General features: G+C 43.1%; 1 protein-coding gene across 1 annotated transcript in view; it reads right to left on the reverse strand.

Annotated features, from left to right (window-relative positions):
* Nucleotides 1–19,529, reverse strand: part of BSN (bassoon presynaptic cytomatrix protein) — a 457,373-nt gene that overhangs the window by 41,559 nt on the left and 396,285 nt on the right. The window contains exon 5 of the mRNA XM_088479536.1: nt 11,851–18,612. Coding sequence (XP_088335662.1) covers nt 11,851–18,612 — 6,762 coding nt within the window. The remainder of the gene's footprint in view (nt 1–11,850; nt 18,613–19,529) is intronic.

Consider the following 19,529-nt stretch of genomic DNA (forward strand, 5'->3'; position numbering starts at 1 on the left):
TATATATGTGACCGTATCATGCATACTGTAATATTATATCCACCCACTAACATACATTATATATGTGACCGTATCATGCACAGTGTAATATTATATCCACCCACTAACATACAGTATATATGTGACCGTATCATGCATACTGTAATATTATATCCACCCACTAACATACAGTATATATGTGACCGTATCATGCATACTGTAATATTATATCCACCCACTAACATACAGTATATATGTGACCGTATCATGCATACTGTAATATTATATCCACCCACTAACATAGAGTACAGTATATATGTGACCGTATCATGCATACTGTAATATTATATCCACCCACTAACATACAGTACAGTATATATGTGACCGTATCATGCATAGTGTAATATTATATCCACCCACTAACATACAGTATATATGTGACCGTATCATGCATACTGTAATATTATATCCACCCACTAACATACAGTACAGTATATATGTGACCGTATCATGCATAGTGTAATATTATATCCACCCACTAATATACAGTATAGTATATATGTGACCGTATCATGCATACTGTAATATTATATCCACCCACTAACATACAGTATATATGTGACCGTATCATGCATACTGTAATATTATATCCACCCACTAACATACAGTATATATGTGACCGTATCATGCATACTGTAATATTATATCCACCCACTAACATAGAGTACAGTATATATGTTACCGTATCATGCATACTGTAATATTATATCCACCCACTAACATACAGTATAGTATCTATGTGACCGTATCATGCATACTGTAATATTATATCCACCCACTAACATACAGTATATATGTGACCGTATCATGCATACTGTAATATTATATCCACCCACTAACATACAGTATATATGTGACCGTATCATGCATACTGTAATATTATATCCACTCACTAATATACAGTATATATGTGACCGTATCATGGATACTGTAATATTATATCCACCCACTAACATACAGTATATATGTGACCGTATCATGCATACTGTAATATTATATCCACCCACTAACATACAGTACAGTATATATGTGACCGTATCATGCATACTGTAATATTATATCCACCCACTAACATACATTATATATGTGACCGTATCATGCACAGTGTAATATTATATCCACCCACTAACATACAGTATATATGTGACCGTATCATGCATACTGTAATATTATATCCACCCACTAACATACAGTATATATGTGACCGTATCATGCATACTGTAATATTATATCCACCCACTAACATACAGTATATATGTGACCGTATCATGCATACTGTAATATTATATCCACCCACTAACATAGAGTACAGTATATATGTTACCGTATCATGCATACTGTAATATTATATCCACCCACTAACATACAGTATAGTATCTATGTGACCGTATCATGCATACTGTAATATTATATCCACCCACTAACATACAGTATATATGTGACCGTATCATGCATACTGTAATATTATATCCACCCACTAACATACAGTATATATGTGACCGTATCATGCATACTGTAATATTATATCCACCCACTAACATACAGTATATATGTGACCGTATCATGCATACTGTAATATTATATCCACCCACTAACATAGAGTACAGTATATATGTGACCGTATCATGCATAGTGTAATATTATGTCCACCCACTAACATACAGTATATATGTGACCGTATCATGCATACTGTAATATTATATCCACCCACTAACATACAGTACAGTATATATGTGACCGTATCATGCATAGTGTAATATTATATCCACCCACTAATATACAGTATAGTATATATGTGACCGTATCATGCATAGTGTAATATTATATCCACCCACTAATATACAGTATAGTATCTATGTGACCGTATCATGCATACTGTAATATTATATCCACCCACTAACATACAGTATAGTATCTATGTGACCGTATCATGCATACTGTAATATTATATCCACCCACTAACATACAGTATATATGTGACCGTATCATGCATACTGTAATATTATATCCACCCACTAACATACAGTACAGTATATATGTGACCGTATCATGCATACTGTAATATTATATCCACGGACACTAATATACAGTATAGTATCTATGTGACCGTATCATGCATACTGTAATATTATATCCACCCACTAACATACAGTATAGTATATATGTGACCGTATCATGCATACTGTAATATTATATCCACTCACTAACATACAGTATATATGTGACCGTATCATGCATACTGTAATATTATATCCACCCACTAACATACATTATATATGTGACCGTATCATGCATACTGTGATATTATATCCACCCACTAACATACAGTACAGTATATATGTGACCGTATCATGCATACTGTAATATTATATCCACCCACTAACATACAGTATATATGTGACCGTATCATGGATACTGTAATATTATATCCACCCACTAACATACAGTACAGTATATATGTGACCGTATCATGCATACTGTAATATTATATCCACCCACTAACATACAGTATATATGTGACCGTATCATGCATACTGTAATATTATATCCACCCACTAACATACAGTATATATGTGACCGTATCATGCATACTGTAATATTATATCCACCCACTAACATACAGTATATATGTGACCGTATCATGCACAGTGTAATATTATATCCACCCACTAACATACAGTACAGTATATATGTGACCGTATCATGGATACTGTAATATTATATCCACCCACTAACATACAGTATATATGTGACCGTATCATGCATAGTGTAATATTATATCCACCCACTAACATACAGTACAGTATATATGTGACCGTATCATGCATACTGTAATATTATATCCACCCACTAACATACAGTACAGTATATATGTGACCGTATCATGCATACTGTAATATTATATCCACCCACTAACATACAGTACAGTATATATGTGACCGTATCATGCATAGTGTAATATTATATCCACCCACTAACATACAGTATATATGTGACCGTATCATGCATAGTGTAATATTATATCCACCCACTAACATACAGTATATATGTGACCGTATCATGCACACTGTAATATTATATCCACCCACTAACATACAGTATATATGTGACCGTATCATGCATACTGTAATATTATATCCACCCACTAACATACAGTACAGTATATATGTGACCGTATCATGCATACTGTAATATTATATCCACTCACTAACATACAGTATATATGTGACCGTATCATGCATAGTGTAATATTATATCCACCCACTAACATACAGTACATTATATATGTGACCGTATCATGCATACTGTAATATTATATCCACCCACTAACATACAGTACATTATATATGTGACCGTATCATGCATACTGTAATATTATATCCACCCACTAACATACAGTACAGTATATATGTGACCGTATCATGCATACTGTAATATTATATCCACTCACTAACATACAGTACAGTATATATGTGACCGTATCATGCAAACTGTAATATTATATCCACCCACTAACATACAGTACATTATATATGTGACCGTATCATGCATAGTGTAATATTATATCCACCCACTAACATACAGTATATGTGACCGTATCATGCATACTGTAATATTATATCCACTCACTAACATAGAGTACAGTATATATGTGACCGTATCATGCATACTGTAATATTATATCCACCCACTAACATATAGTACAGTATATATGTGACCGTATCATGCATACTGTAATATTATATCCACCCACTAATATACAGTATATATGTGACCGTATCATGCATACTGTAATATTATATCCACCCACTAACATACAGTACAGTATATATGTGACCGTATCATGCATAGTGTAATATTATATCCACCCACTAACATACAGTATATATGTGACCGTATCATGCATAGTGTAATATTATATCCACCCACTAACATACAGTACAGTATATATGTGACCGTATCATGCATACTGTAATATTATATCCACTCACTAACATACAGTACAGTATATATGTGACCGTATCATGCATACTGTAATATTATATCCACCCACTAACATACAGTATATATGTGACCGTATCATGCATACTGTAATATTATATCCACCCACTAACATACAGTACAGTATATATGTGACCGTATCATGCATACTGTAATATTATATCCACCCACTAATATACAGTACAGTATATATGTGACCGTATCATGCATACTGTAATATTATATCCACCCACTAACATACAGTACAGTATATATGTGACCGTATCATGCAAACTGTGATATTATATCCACCCACTAACATACAGTATATATGTGACCGTATCATGGATACTGTAATATTATATCCACCCACTAATATACAGTATATATGTGACCGTATCATGCATACTGTGATATTATATCCACCCACTAACATACAGTATATATGTGACCGTATCATGCATACTGTAATATTATATCCACTCACTAACATACAGTACAGTATATATGTGACCGTATCATGCATACTGTGATATTATATCCACCCACTAATATACAGTACAGTATATATGTGACCGTATCATGCATACTGTAATATTATATCCACCCACTAACATACAGTATATATGTGACCGTATCATGCATACTGTGATATTATATCCACCCACTAACATACAGTACAGTATATATGTGACCGTATCATGCATACTGTAATATTATATCCACCCACTAACATACAGTACAGTATATATGTGACCGTATCATGGATACTGTAATATTATATCCACCCACTAACATACAGTATATATTTGACCGTATCATGGATACTGTAATATTATATCCACCCACTAACATACAGTATATAGTGACCGTATCATGGATACTGTAATATTATATCCACCCACTAACATACAGTATATATGTGACCGTATCATGGATACTGTAATATTATATCCACCCACTAACATACAGTATAGTATATATGTGACCGTATCATGCATAGTGTAATATTATATCCACCCACTAACATACAGTATATATGTGACCGTATCATGGATACTGTAATATTATATCCACCCACTAACATACAGTACAGTATATATGTGACCGTAGCATGGATACTGTAATATTATATCCACCCACTAACATACAGTACAGTATATATGTGACCGTATCATGCAGTGTAATATTATATCCACCCACTAACATACAGTATAGTATATATGTGACCGTATCGTGCATAGTGTAATATTATATCCACCCGCAAGACGCCATTTTGTGAATGGCCGCCCAAGCGCCATTTTAGATAAGCTCACACTTTAGTACATGTGGCGATATTACTATTAGTATCATGCAATTGCATCTTTCACCATTTCTCATACACACATTAATACGCACAATTGCGCTGTTAACTAGTCGCATATTAGCGAATGCATAAGATCCTGTATGAAAACTCTGATTATTAGCTTCATGCACACGCATCCGCCCCAAGTTAACTAGCGTCTTTACATCAAACCCCACATACTCACACATTACATATTCACATACAAGGATCTATAAGCTTTAAGGTATAAGATTCAAGTATGCACATTTATTATAATTGCTATGAAATAAAGATTATTTTGTAACTAAGGTTTTATATGTGATAAGTAAGCCATGTTTGGTATTGTACTGATGCGTACTCTCTCTACAGTATTCCGGTAATATCGATGTAGAGATCGCAACAGGCATTCTCAACTTATGGACCGCAGAGACTTCAAGCAACAAAATGTACATTATATGACCAACTGTTAGGATTTGCATGAGGCGGGAAACCAGAGACCACCAGTTGTTAGAGGCTGGATTGTGTCTATTTCAACCAACCTGTTAGATGCTCTGTAACATATGCCCTCTCCTTTAGGACCAATGGTATTAGCAACAAACTTCTCTATTGTGCTGTTTATTCCTGGGGGGTATAAATAAATATGCTCTGACCCTGGGTTTCTAGTCTTCGTGCTGAATGCTGATTGACGAGGGGTTTCTTGCTGATGCCTACATCTGGTCCAGAGCGCTGCGTATGTATAACTGTACTTGGGTCTGTATAATTCCTTTGCGCTAAATTGTTCTTATAACTTGCGTGTAACTGCTGTACTTTTACTTGAATAATACTTTGTGCTTTGGAACCACAGGTTCTAGGTCTGGAGTAATTATTTACTGTACAACTGCGTACGCAAAATAGCGTCATCCTGAAAGGTTTATAGGCAGGATATTAGAAGGTATAGGTAGGGGTATATAGAGGTTCAAAGGCAGTATCGTTATATGTGACTGTTACAAGTACAATGTAAAATTATACTCATCCACTAACATACAGTACTGTGTATATGTGACTGTTACATGTACCATATAATATATACACCTACTGACATACAATACTGTGTATATGTGACTGTTACATGTACCATATAATATATACACCTACTGACATACAATACTGTGTATATGTGACTGTTACATGTACCATATAATATATACACCTACTGACATACAGTAATATGTATATGTGACTGTTACAAGTACAATGTAATATTATACTCATCCACTAACATGACATGTACGGAGCCTGCAAGCTGTGAGATTCCTGCGGAGCAGTGTGAGAGATGTGACTAACATGACATGTACGGAGCCTGCAAGCTGTGAGATTCCTGCGGAGCAGTGTGAGAGATGTGACTAACATGACATGTACGGAGCATGCAAGCTGTGAGATTCCTGCGGAGCAGTGTGCGAGATGTGACTAACATGACATGTACGGAGCCTGCAAGCTGTGAGATTCCTGCGGAGCAGTGTGAGAGATGTGACTAACATGACATGTACGGAGCCTGCAAGCTGTGAGATTCCCGCTGACCAGTGTGAGAGATGTGACTAACATAACATGTACAGAGCCTGCAAGCTGTGAGATTCCTGCGGAGCAGTGTGAGAGATGTGACTAACATGACATGTACGGAGCATGCAAGCTGTGAGATTCCTGCGGAGCAGTGTGCGAGATGTGACTAACATGACATGTACGGAGCCTGCAAGCTGTGAGATTCCTGCGGAGCAGTGTGAGAGATGTGACTAACATGACATGTACGGAGCCTGCAAGCTGTGAGATTCCTGCGGAGCAGTGTGAGAGATGTGACTAACATGACATGTACGGAGCCTGGAACCTGTCAGATTCCCGCAGGGCAGTGTGAGAGATGTGACTAACATGACATGTACGGAGCCTGCAAGCTGTGAGATTCCTGATGACCAGTGTGAGAGATGTGACTAACATGACATGTACGGAGCCTGGAACCTGTCAGATTCCCGCAGAGCAGTGTGAGAGATGTGACTAACATGACATGTACGGAGCCTGCAAGCTGAGAGATTCCTGCAGAGCAGTGTGAGAGATGTGACTAACATGACATGGACGGAGCCTGCAAGCTGTGATATTCCTGCTGACCAGTGTGAGAGATGTGACTAACATGACATGTACGGAGCCTGGAACCTGTGAGATTCCTGCGGAGCAGTGTGAGAGATGTGACTAACATGACATGTACGGAGCCTGCAAGCTGTGAGATTCCTGCGGAGCAGTGTGAGAGATGTGACTAACATGACATGGACGGAGCCTGCAAGCTGTGAGATTCCTGCTGACCAGTGTGAGAGATGTGACTAACATGACATGTACAGAGCCTGGAACCTGTGAGATTCCTGCGGAGCAGTGTGAGAGATGTGACTAACATAACATGTACGGAGCCTGCAAGCTGTGAGATTCCTGCTGACCAGTGTGAGAGATGTGACTAACATGACATGTACAGAGCCTGGAACCTGTGAGATTCCTCCGGAGCAGTGTGAGAGATGTGACTAACATGACATGTACGGAGCCTGCAAGCTGTGAGATTCCTGCGGAGCAGTGTGAGAGATGTGACTAACATGACATGTACGGAGCCTGCAAGCTGTGAGATTCCTGCGGAGCAGTGTGAGAGATGTGACTAACATGACATGTACGGAGCCTGCAACCTGTGAGATTCCCGCTGACCAGTGTGAGAGATGTGACTAACATAACATGTACGGAGCATGCAAGCTGTGAGATTCCTGCGGAGCAGTGTGAGAGATGTGACTAACATGACATGTACGGAGCCTGCAAGCTGTGAGATTCCTGTGGAGCAGTGTGAGAGATGTGACTAACATGACAGGACGGAGCCTGGAACCTGTGAGATTCCTGCGGAGCAGTGTGAGAGATGTGACTAACATGACATGTACGGAGCCTGCAAGCTGTGAGATTCCTTCTGACCAGTGTTAGAGATGTGACTAACATGACATGTACGGAGCCTGCAAGCTGTGAGATTCCTGATGACCAGTGTGAGAGATGTGACTAACATGACATGTACGGAGCCTGGAACCTGTCAGATTCCCGCAGAGCAGTGTGAGAGATGTGTCTAACATGACATATACGGAGCCTGCAAGCTGTGAGATTCCTGCTGACCAGTGTGAGAGATGTGACTAACATGACACGGACGGAGCCTGGAACCTGTGAGATTCCTGCGGAGCAGTGTGAGAGATGTGACTAACATGACATGTACGGAGCCTGCAAGCTGTGAGATTCCTGCTGACCAGTGTGAGAGATGTGACTAACATGACATGTACGGAGCCTGGAACCTGTCAGATTCCCGCAGAGCAGTGTGAGAGATGTGACTAACATGACATGTACGGAGCCTGGAACCTGTGAGATTCCTGCGGAGCAGTGTGAGAGATGTGACTAACATGACATGTACGGAGCCTGCAAGCTGTGAGATTCCTGCTGACCAGTGTGAGAGATGTGACTAACATGACATGTACGGAGCCTGGAACCTGTGAGATTCCCGCAGAGCAGTCTGAGAGATGTGACTAACATGACATGTACGGAGCCTGGAACCTGTGAGATTCCTGCGGAGCAGTGTGAGAGATGTGACTAACATGACATGTACGGAGCCTGCAAGCTGTGAGATTCCTGCTGACCAGTGTGAGAGATGTGACTAACATGACATGTACGGAGCCTGGAACCTGTGAGATTCCTCCGGAGCAGTGTGAGAGATGTGACTAACATGACATGTACGGAGCCTGCAAGCTGTGAGATTCCTGCGGAGCAGTGTGAGAGATGTGACTAACATGACATGTACGGAGCCTGCAACCTGTGAGATTCCCGCTGACCAGTGTGAGAGATGTGACTAACATGACATGTACGGAGCATGCAAGCTGTGAGATTCCTGCGGAGCAGTGTGAGAGATGTGACTAACATGACATGTACAGAGCCTGGAACCTGTGAGATTCCTGCGGAGCAGTGTGAGAGATGTGACTAACATGACATGTACGGAGCCTGCAAGCTGTGAGATTGCTGCGGAGCAGTGTGAGAGATGTGACTAACATGACATGTACGGAGCCTGCAAGCTGAGAGATTCCTGCAGAGCAGTGTGAGAGATGTGACTAACATGACATGGACGGAGCCTGGAACCTGTGAGATTCCTGCGGAGCAGTGTGAGAGATGTGACTAACATGACATGTACGGAGCCTGCAACCTGTGAGATTCCCGCTGACCAGTGTGAGAGATGTGACTAACATAACATGTACGGAGCATGCAAGCTGTGAGATTCCTGCGGAGCAGTGTGAGAGATGTGACTAACATGACATGTACGGAGCCTGCAACCTGTGAGATTCCCGCTGACCAGTGTGAGAGATGTGACTAACATAACATGTACAGAGCCTGCAAGCTGTGAGATTCCTGCGGAGCAGTGTGAGAGATGTGACTAACATGACATGTACGGAGCCTGCAAGCTGTGAGATTCCTGCGGAGCAGTGTGAGAGATGTGACTAACATGACATGTACGGAGCCTGCAAGCTGTGAGATTCCTGCGGAGCAGTGTGAGAGATGTGACTAACATGACATGTACGGAGCCTGCAAGCTGTGAGATTCCTGCGGAGCAGTGTGAGAGATGTGACTAACATAACATGTACGGAGCATGCAAGCTGTGAGATTCCTGCGGAGCAATGTGAGAGATGTGACTAACATGACATGTATGGAGCCTGGAACCTGTGAGATTCCTGCGGAGCAGTGTGAGAGATGTGACTAACATGACATGTACGGAGCCTGGAACCTGTGAGATTCCTGCTGAGCAGTGTGAGAGATGTGACTAACATAAATTGCTAGCAGAGAGGCGCGGTAGCTGTTGTCAGTATAAAGTTTGCTGAGCCCATCACAAGTTATATGCTGGAGTGGGGAAAGGAGCTGATCCCCTATTTTATGTTATTTTGTGCTGGAGGAAATTGTCTATTTGCAGATAAGAGATGTTCTTACTATTGTGCAGCCCTGCATCATTATACTCCTGTACTAACACCTGCGCCTACACCTTAGGGACTATGGGCCTGATTCATGGCCGCTCGCTCTCGCTGTGCGTTCGCAAGTGGTCCGATGTTCTGTGTATGCGCATGCTTCGTTTTGTGCGTGCGCAAACTACACACTGCGATCGTATCCCCCTCGCTCGCCCAGCAAAGACATCCCAGGGTAATGAGTGACAGGAGAGGCCATTTGTGGGTGGTAACAGGGGCAGGACACTCATAACGGGGGATGGAGATGCGAACGCAGGCGTGCCACAGTGTTTTAGCGCCGTTTTAGAGGCGTGCATAATTAACAGGCAGCGTCATAGTATAAGTCACTTGCCTTTTTTTTACACTGATTTCCTCGCAATGCTTGCGGTAGGTTAAAGCTACCTAAAGCACTGCGTTCACATCCGATGGTGCTCGATGTACCAATGTTTTAATATACTTCCTAGAGATGATGTGTTGCTGGTGGGCGGCTCTGCCTGTGCGATTGGGCGTACGCACACACAAAGTGACCGCTCGCTAAGATATGCTGGACGTGCTTATGCCTTGGTGAGCGATCGCTTCTCGTGGAGTCACTTTGACAAATTTGCATACGCATCCAGCGAGCGTACGTCTGAATCAGGCCCTATGGCCCTGATTCAAAGATGCACGCTATTTGCGAGTGCTCACTCTGAATCAGGACAGGCCGTTTTTTTTATTACCCCGGCCTCCAGGCGATGGTCGCGATTATCGCGACCATTGAGCTTGCGACGAGACCCTTGTGGTAGGGTCATGTCCACCGCAAGCCCTAGTGAACTTCCTGCTGTAATAGAGCAGGAAGTTCACTACTGACATCATGTGTGATGCCAGTAGGGCCGCCCACAAACGGGAACGCCTCCGTTTCTGCAGCCACCCCCCCGACCCACCTACAAAACAGGGCGAGCTGTTGATCAACATCGACAGCTGCCCCGTCTTGTAGCGAGCCCCGGAGCGAGTGATTTCTCACTCGCTCCGTGGCTCGCACTGCCTGGCCATTGACCCGCTTGCGAGCGGGTCTGAATCAGGCCCTATATTGTAAATCCGGCATGTGTGGAGACACCTTGTACACCACAGGCTGGACTCGCTCCTCCTGTACAGTGGCTGTGGTGACATAAGTAACAGCTAAAGTATATTTCAATCAAAAAAGCAGCAAAAGACAAAAACAAATGTTTAAAAATAGTGGCTCACAAAAATAAACCAACACGCAACTATTGTCTCTCTCAGCTAATGTTTGGAATGTGTAAAAAGATCAAAGAAAATTGCGCACACCCTTACAACGTGCGTACAGTACAACGTGAGAAAAATACAAGAAAACAAAAAAAAGACAATGAAAAATAAAAGCCAGTAAATGACAATGACAAGCCGGGAGCAAAGACTGCAATAAGAAGGCAAAGTACTTATCCAGGATGGGACCTTGTATTGCATATCAGATGAGTGCTAGGTGGGATACTGAGCTCTTACCTGGCCACCGGGCAGTAACTGCTGCTGGTACAGAGAGAACCTGTCCTTGGCAGACTCCTCGGAGGTTGGACTTAGAGGCTTAGGATCCGACAAAGACCTCTGCATGGTTTTGATTGGACGGGGTAAGATCTGCTGCCGTTGAATACTTTCAGCTGTAAAATGTTTTTGAGGGGTCACATGGGCTTTGTTGAGTCTTTCACTGGAAGCAAAAGTAGATTCCAGTAATCTGTGGGGTGAGAGTGGAGATACTGGAGAATAGAGGACCTGGGGAGACTTGGGGGGCTGTCTATTAACTAGCTGAGAAAGTGTGTCTGCTGGCAAATGGGACTGATAACCAATTTCCAGGGGATCAGGTTTCTTCTTCTCAAACTTTGTGATTCCTTGTTGTCTAGACATATTAATATCTAGGGGCCCTGAATTTGCAATCTGAATATTGGAGGAATAAGGTGTTATAGTTGTAGGGACACTAATTTGAGGGACCACGATGCCATGTGACTGAGTTTCTGGCTCCGTCTGACAGGCAAGGCTTTCCCCTCGATGTGTCTTCTCCGGAGCTGATATATATTTTACTATCTCCACCTTGGGATCTGGAGTTGTTATATGTATACATGGTGAGACTCTGAGGAGCTGGTCTGGTTCTGTCTGCACGGAGCAGTCACTGATGGTCTGGATAGCTATGCTGGAGGTTCCTTTGGAATCATGCTTGCTGTCTGAGCTAGAGTCAGAGTGGCGTGAAAATCTAGATCTCCGCCTCCGTACTGGTTGTTCCCATTCTGCATTGTCCTCATCATCCGTCTGCACACTGCAATCTGTGCTTCTCTTTGTCCGGCGCCGTCGAGCCATGTAAAACCTGTCTTCTCCATCCTCATCGTCAGTCTGCACACTGCTGTCAGTTATTTTCTTTACAATGTAAGGTTCATGGCTGTCTTCTGTGTTATAGGCATCCCTGAGACGAGGCATTGAGTTCCTCTTCTTTATGCCTTTATTCACTTCCCACTGTTCGTCGGTTTGAAGTGACATTTCGGAGGCCGAGTTTGTCAGTGGCCTCTGTGGTCCTGGGTATCGTGGCTGCCCCTGAGCTTCTAGCACAGTTGGAGCCATAGCAATAAATGGAGGGTTTATTTGTGGCCAGTACTGGCCACTTTGCGCCAGGGTTCTCTGCATTTCAATAGCAATGTCAGACACTGTTTGGGGAGGAAGCCTGGCGGGCTGCTCACAGGCTGGAGGAACCGTGGTCTTCTGTCTCTTCTGTTCCTCCAGTTGCTGCTGAAGGTGCTGTTGCAGCTGTTGGATTTGTTCTAGTTGCAGCCTCTGCTGAGCCAGCTGCTCCCGCTGCAGGGCAAACTGGGCCTGCCGCTCTTCCTGCTGTTGCTGCAGCACTTGGTGCTTGATTGACTGCAACTCTTGGAGCTCTCTCTGGACCAACATTTGTTCTTTTTCTCTGTGACGTTGTAGCTCTAAGCGTTCCCTTTCTAGCTCCTCGTGTAAACGCATCTGTCTTAGTGCCTCTAATTCAACTCTTTCTCTTTCTATCTGAAGTAAGTGTTCTTGCTGCTTTCTCTGTCTTTCCTCTTCTTTCTCCTTCTCCTCTCTGTCTGCCCCAGACTTATGGGCTAACACAGCTGGCTGGTTCTCAGACGTAGGCTTCTGACTTGACTGCTGCTGTGATTGACTGATGTCTTTGGAAGATGTCAATATCCCAGAGGAAGCCGCTGGGAGCTCATCAGGGTGTGCTGCAGCAGCTGCTTCTGGTGGTACATTGGAGGCTACAACAGAGGTTGAAGCTACTGTTGATATAGGGAGGGTTGATATTGTACTAGCACTACCTGTGCATGTAGTTGTAGTAGTTGCAAAAGTACTAGAGGGTTTCCCCAAATAAACAGGGGTATCTGATGTGGATGCTAAATTGGCAGATGAGAATCTGCTCGGACCAGGGTAACGATACATTGATTGCTGTCCCAGCGGCATCCTTGGGGCAACAAGTGGCACTCTAGTTAGGCTTGCTAGAGGTACAGCTGTGACATTTCCTGTGCCATAGGGTCTATACAAACCTCGGATCATTGGTCTTAATACAGAAGCTGGTTGTGTGGTAATGGGAAGTGTAGAGGCTATAGGTGTATTGATGGTTGAGTAAATCATGCCATCGGCAGCTCTAACAGTTGCTACAGAGGGGTACATCTGTCTAATAGCTCCAGATCTGGAACCTGGCATATTATACTGTCCCAAGCTTCCAAAGCTTTGACGCGTTTCTGAGAAATGGGGGCCGTACATCATGTTCTGCCTATTGGGGGCCATTCCCTGTTGATTATGTAGTACAGGCCCTGTACCCATTGAATTAGGCCCATACTGCAATAGATCTGGGCTACTTGTGTGCCTGCCCCCATACTGGTCCATGGAGTTCAGGGCTGCGCACATTCGGCTGATTTCTCGAGCTGTTGTCGCACTGTACTGAGCAAGATTTGACTCTTGAAAGTTAGACAGATCCCTGGCAGAAAATCTGTAATCAGAGTATATATTGGACATTGAACTGTATCGTCTCATGGGCAGCGAACTGGTAAATAAATCAGTCGGTTGGCGTAGGTCTGTAAATGAACCATACTGCATTCCTTGTCCTAAGTAGTTCCCATCAGTGAAGTTCATACTATAAGAGCTTTTCATGGTACTTAGGTCTATTGCGCCCTCCCCTCCGGGACCTTGGTAGGGTTGATACAATCCAATGTCAGATAGGTTGGTCTCTGACATAGATGAATGAAGCCTTCCTGTAGGTCCATAAGAATAGAATTTTTGTTCTTCATACAAATTCTGAGCAGGAGCAACAGGCGGGGCTGGAGGTGGTGCCATGGGTTTTGATTCTCTATATTGATAATTGTCTGAGGGCTCTTGTTCCCTCTGCCCATAGTATTGTGCCCCAGACCTCACTGCTTGAGCTGTTTCTCCGGTGCTTTGTTCTGGTATTTTAGAAGAATTATATGCACCTGCGCAACTGCCACCAAATGGAAACTTGTAGACCACATCACAGCACACTACCTGGCTTTCAGGTTTCATTCCTGTGAGGTCTAAAGCATTTGGTGCCTGTTCTTCTTTTATAAGTTTTGTAACAGGGCCAGGTGCCATCCCATCCACCTGTACCATCATGGTGTGAGGCTGGTTGCCACCAATATTGGTGGAAGGAAGTTGGACTTTAGGCTCAGGAATACCCTTATAGGCTTCTGTAAAACCCATGCCCTGGTCCTGTTGGTAATGTCTGGGCATGGCGCTAATGTTAGCGATATTTTGTGTATTAGTTGGTTGAGAAACTATATCTCTTTTAACCATAGACGTTACCTGACTAGGGAGGTTATATCTGGCAAATAGGTCTTTCTGCATACCACCCATTTCTTCCTGTTTGCCAATAGGAGCACCTGTGCCACTTCCTCTCAATATGCCAGATTGGGCTGTTTGCTCCATGTGCCTGACTTGTGTTAAGCACATTGCACTTCCTGTTCCTTGACCAAAGTCTACCCTGTTTTGATAAGGGTCTCCATACACCATAGGCTGTTTTGGCTGCGATACAATCATGGAAGATGCAACTGTTATGCTAACAGTTGTAGCTGTACTAATGACAGCATGAGGTTGTTCTTGGGCATTAAGATTCACAATTAAAGGCTGCACAGTACTAGCCTGACGTGTTGGAGATTGGTCCATTGTAAGGGAATATCGCCTGGTGTCTGTGGCTAAAGACGTAAGATCCATGCCTTGGTCAGTCATAATGACCGGAGCAGATTTTATTGCAGTTCGTAAGTCAACAGCACTGCTGCTAGGTTTGGGACCAGGTTCCACCCTAGAGGTCCCAGGTATAGAAGATATTCTACAAAGTGATATGTTCTCAGGTGGCAAAGATCCCCAATTATAAGTATTGCAAGAACCATCTACAACTACATTGGACTGTCCTTTAGAAGAAATCATATGCAGTCCTGAAGCAGGAACCCTTTCTACATTTGTATGTGCCTTACTGTAGTTGGACTGCATTTGTTCTTGCTGAGATTGTGTATTACTAACTGGTGTCTGACTGTAGCTATGAATGGTCTGCTGACGGTTTACTCTAGTAGGGGATGTGACTGGTGAGGTAGAGGAACTGACACTTTTAGGCTTTGTATGAGTAGATGAATCAGATGCAAGTGTAATAACCATGAATGGTGCCTCTTGGGAAGATTGTTGTCTAGATAGACGAGGTGACCTAGTACGGTCAGGTGTCTGTGTGCCTTGCGCTACCATAGGTGAGGACAGACCAGACGAGACCACAGAGCTATCGGGCCTTTGGATGTTCTGAGTCTGGGATGAAAATTCTGCTGTATTTTTGTTACCAGTAGACATATTTATTCTTGGAGACGAATGTGTTGGACTTTGTGTAGGTGAGGTAGGAGAAAGTGGGGGGCTGGTACTCTTGAAAAAAGAAATAACTTTAGATGTTAATGATACATTTGTCCCCATGCTCTGTGCTTGATCTCTCACTGATGTATTTATATCTGCATTCATTCTGTTTCTATATTGTTCTTCACTTGAGATATAGTCAGAAGTCCCTCTGGTCTGTCCGTAGCTTCGGTGAGTAGGGAGAGCAGATGTTCCGTCAGTGTTTGTATTAGAGGCAAACGACGTAGAGGTGACAGCTGTTGATGATTTTCCATACTGATAAGTAGATGTTATGGTTTTTGAACTGGGAACTGTAGATGAACTGTGGAGTTTTGCCTGATCTATTCCATCTTTAGAAAAGTGCTGTGTAACACGCACATCTGGTATGACTCTGCTTTCAGAAGACGCAAATGACACTGGTGCAGACAACTGTGTTGGGCTTGTCCCAGGAGTAAGTGAACCACTTACTTGTTTCATCATCTCATTGTACGCATTCTCTGCATTCAAAAACTGCTTATCAGTCTGCACATCTGTTTTCTTGTCTTCTTCTACAGATAAGTCAATTGATGATGATTGATGCATTCTTGAGATATTCTGAGATGTTTGCAAAATTTCATCATAAACTGTTCCAGGTGTTGACAACTCCATCTGGTAATCGTTCTGAGAAGAGCCAATTCTGCTACTGTCATAGCCATAATCATCAATGTATTGATATTCAAAGTTATTCTGACGTTCTGTGCCCACATACCCGACCTGCTGATAGTTATTACCATAGATCAGGTTTTGCTGCGATTGCTGCTGTTTCTGAAACATTTCGGCTTTTCTCATCATTTCCTCGTAAACCTCTTCTGCACTTTTCAGTGGTTTATTACTGGCGCTGGTAGACGTCTTTTCCGTTGGAGAATACAGAGACATAAAAGTTGGCAAGTTGTATTCACTCCCTGACTTGTATAGTTTAGAAGCAATGATCTCAAATCCTTCTGCTTCTGAATCAATAGAAGGTGAGTATTCGGAGCAAGAAGACCTGTGTAACTCTTCCATCTCTGCTGCTTGTCTCATCTCTTCTGTGGGGGAAGCATCCTCAATTGGAGAAAGGTTGCTGGGCGGTGTTTTGGAGCGCTCTCTTCTTCTTTGCGCTCTTAGTTCTTCTTTGTCTCTCTTTGTTTTCCGTGCAGTGCTTCTGATTCGCTGCTGTTCCACTTCTCTCATTTTTTCCTGTTCTCTTAAAAGTTCTTCCTCCTCACGCAGTTCTTCCTCCTCTGAGGAATCCTCAATAGTAGGCAGTAAGGGCCCATGTGAGCGATGGCGAGCCTTTCTCTGCTGCTTAACCTCCTCCAGTCTCTGTCTTCGACTAGGGCTGCTGTCACTATCTTCTTCAAGGGATGACATTGACGTAGGCGATGTTCCACTGGTGTAGCTTGGTGTTGTTGCTGGCAATGTGGAAGAGTATTCTCCTCTAGATCTTTCTTCTGGTGATCCAGTCAAGCTTTCCATTTCTAACTCTGGTTCCCTGTCTAAACTAATGTCGGCCTCATGATCAAGGTCCACATCCCTATTATAATTGTTTGTGCTATTTAACTCAATAGTCTTAAATCGTCTCAGTCCTCCTTGCAATGCAGATACATCTTCTTCATCCTCTGCTTCTAGGTCTTTTCTATTCTCATCGTACATGTTATTGGAGTTATAACCAAGATTCCTCTTTGAAGAGGAGATACCTTTGGCCTTTTCAGAGTCGGTTTTCTGCCCATTTTTACTACTGCTGTACTTTACATGGTTGTACTGCTCATCTTCATCTTCAAGATTGTCCTCTTCTGCACTCATTTCCAAAAGCTGTCTCCTCATAAACTCTTCATCAGTGAAGTGCCCCTTTGGTTGCCTTGTCGGTAGAGGGGAGAAACCCTCACTACTGTCTTCAACATAATCATGACGCAGTTTACTGCCAAAATCATCTGACGACTCAACACACTCTCTTTGATCCCGCCGATTTTCCCATTCCAGAGAGTCCTCATCTTCTTCTAGGATATCTTCCAATTCTTCATCTGAGTCGAATGCCTCAGGAGTAATGGACAGTGATCTTGGTCTCTGCTTCTGTTTCTGATCTTCTCGTGAACCATGGAACATCTTCCCATTGTCGCCTTGGGAAGAACCTTTTGATTCCAGCAATGGTCGAACAGAACTTTCCAGTTTAGTTAGTTCTGACGGGCTTGGCGGGCTGCGTTGTGATATGCCTGTTCCATTTAACTTTTCTTCCTCTTGTTGCACCAGTCCCGCAATCTCACTTTGTGAGCTAGAAATTCCGTCAGAAGAGTAGCCTGTGTCACTCAGGCTTTGAGGGCTGCGGGACAGGTCATGGGAATAAGGCTTGCTTATATCCTGTAGAAAACCATAAACACAATGTTAGTACTATATTTATGTATGTGGTAGACTCTAGTTTAACAATTGTATATACTTTTCTTAAGGAATTAATATGTCCAATTTAAAAAATATATAAATGATGACAAAGTAACAGTGTGGTTTTTAAAGAATTCTGCATTACGCAGGGACGTATCTATAATGGGTGCAGGGCACACGGGCCCCTGGGTACAGGGGGGCCCCACACCGTACCGCTCTGCACCCATAGTATTACTTACCTCTCTGGAGGCCCACGTCGGCGTGGGAGTCCGGTGCTGTAAAAACTGCCATTTTCCCGTTGTTTTCGCATGCGCAGTACAGGGAAAATGGCCAGCCATTTTCCCGGTGACCTGCGCATACTCTATAGACTCTGGGCGCACTCTAGCACCCAGAGTCTATAACTCCGGCGCTGGCCGCGCACAGCTCAGTGGAGGGGGTCTGTGTCGGAGACTGCACTCTGGCCCCCTCCTCTCTAGAAACGCCACTGTACTTTGTTATGTTTCCTCTACTGCATAAGTAAAACGACTGGAGATGGTTCTTATCGGGACAACCTAATGTTTCTTCACCTGCCCAAGACGGTGGTAGTGATGGAGTGGTCTAAAGGTGCATACGCACGGGACGATTTTCTCCCCGAACGAAAATCGTCCTGTGTGTCCCCGGCACTGAGCACAAACACTGAGCGAAATCAATAACAATGTCGTTCAGTGCCGCGCTCCCTCCCTCCTCCCCGAACATGTTCAACCTAACAGTATCGTCAGGTTGGACAGGAGGTTCGGGCGATGAACGGCAACTACCAACTACAAATGGGAGCGCGCATTGGTAGTTATCGTTCATCGTTTTGGCCCTGAAATTGAACGATTTTTTGAATGACTGAACGATAACGACGTCGTTATCGTTCA

The sequence above is a fragment of the Taudactylus pleione genome, unplaced genomic scaffold (assembly GCF_031769625.1).
Source record: "Taudactylus pleione unplaced genomic scaffold, aTauple2 ptg000239l, whole genome shotgun sequence".
NCBI classification, from domain to species: Eukaryota; Metazoa; Chordata; class Amphibia; order Anura; family Myobatrachidae; genus Taudactylus; species Taudactylus pleione.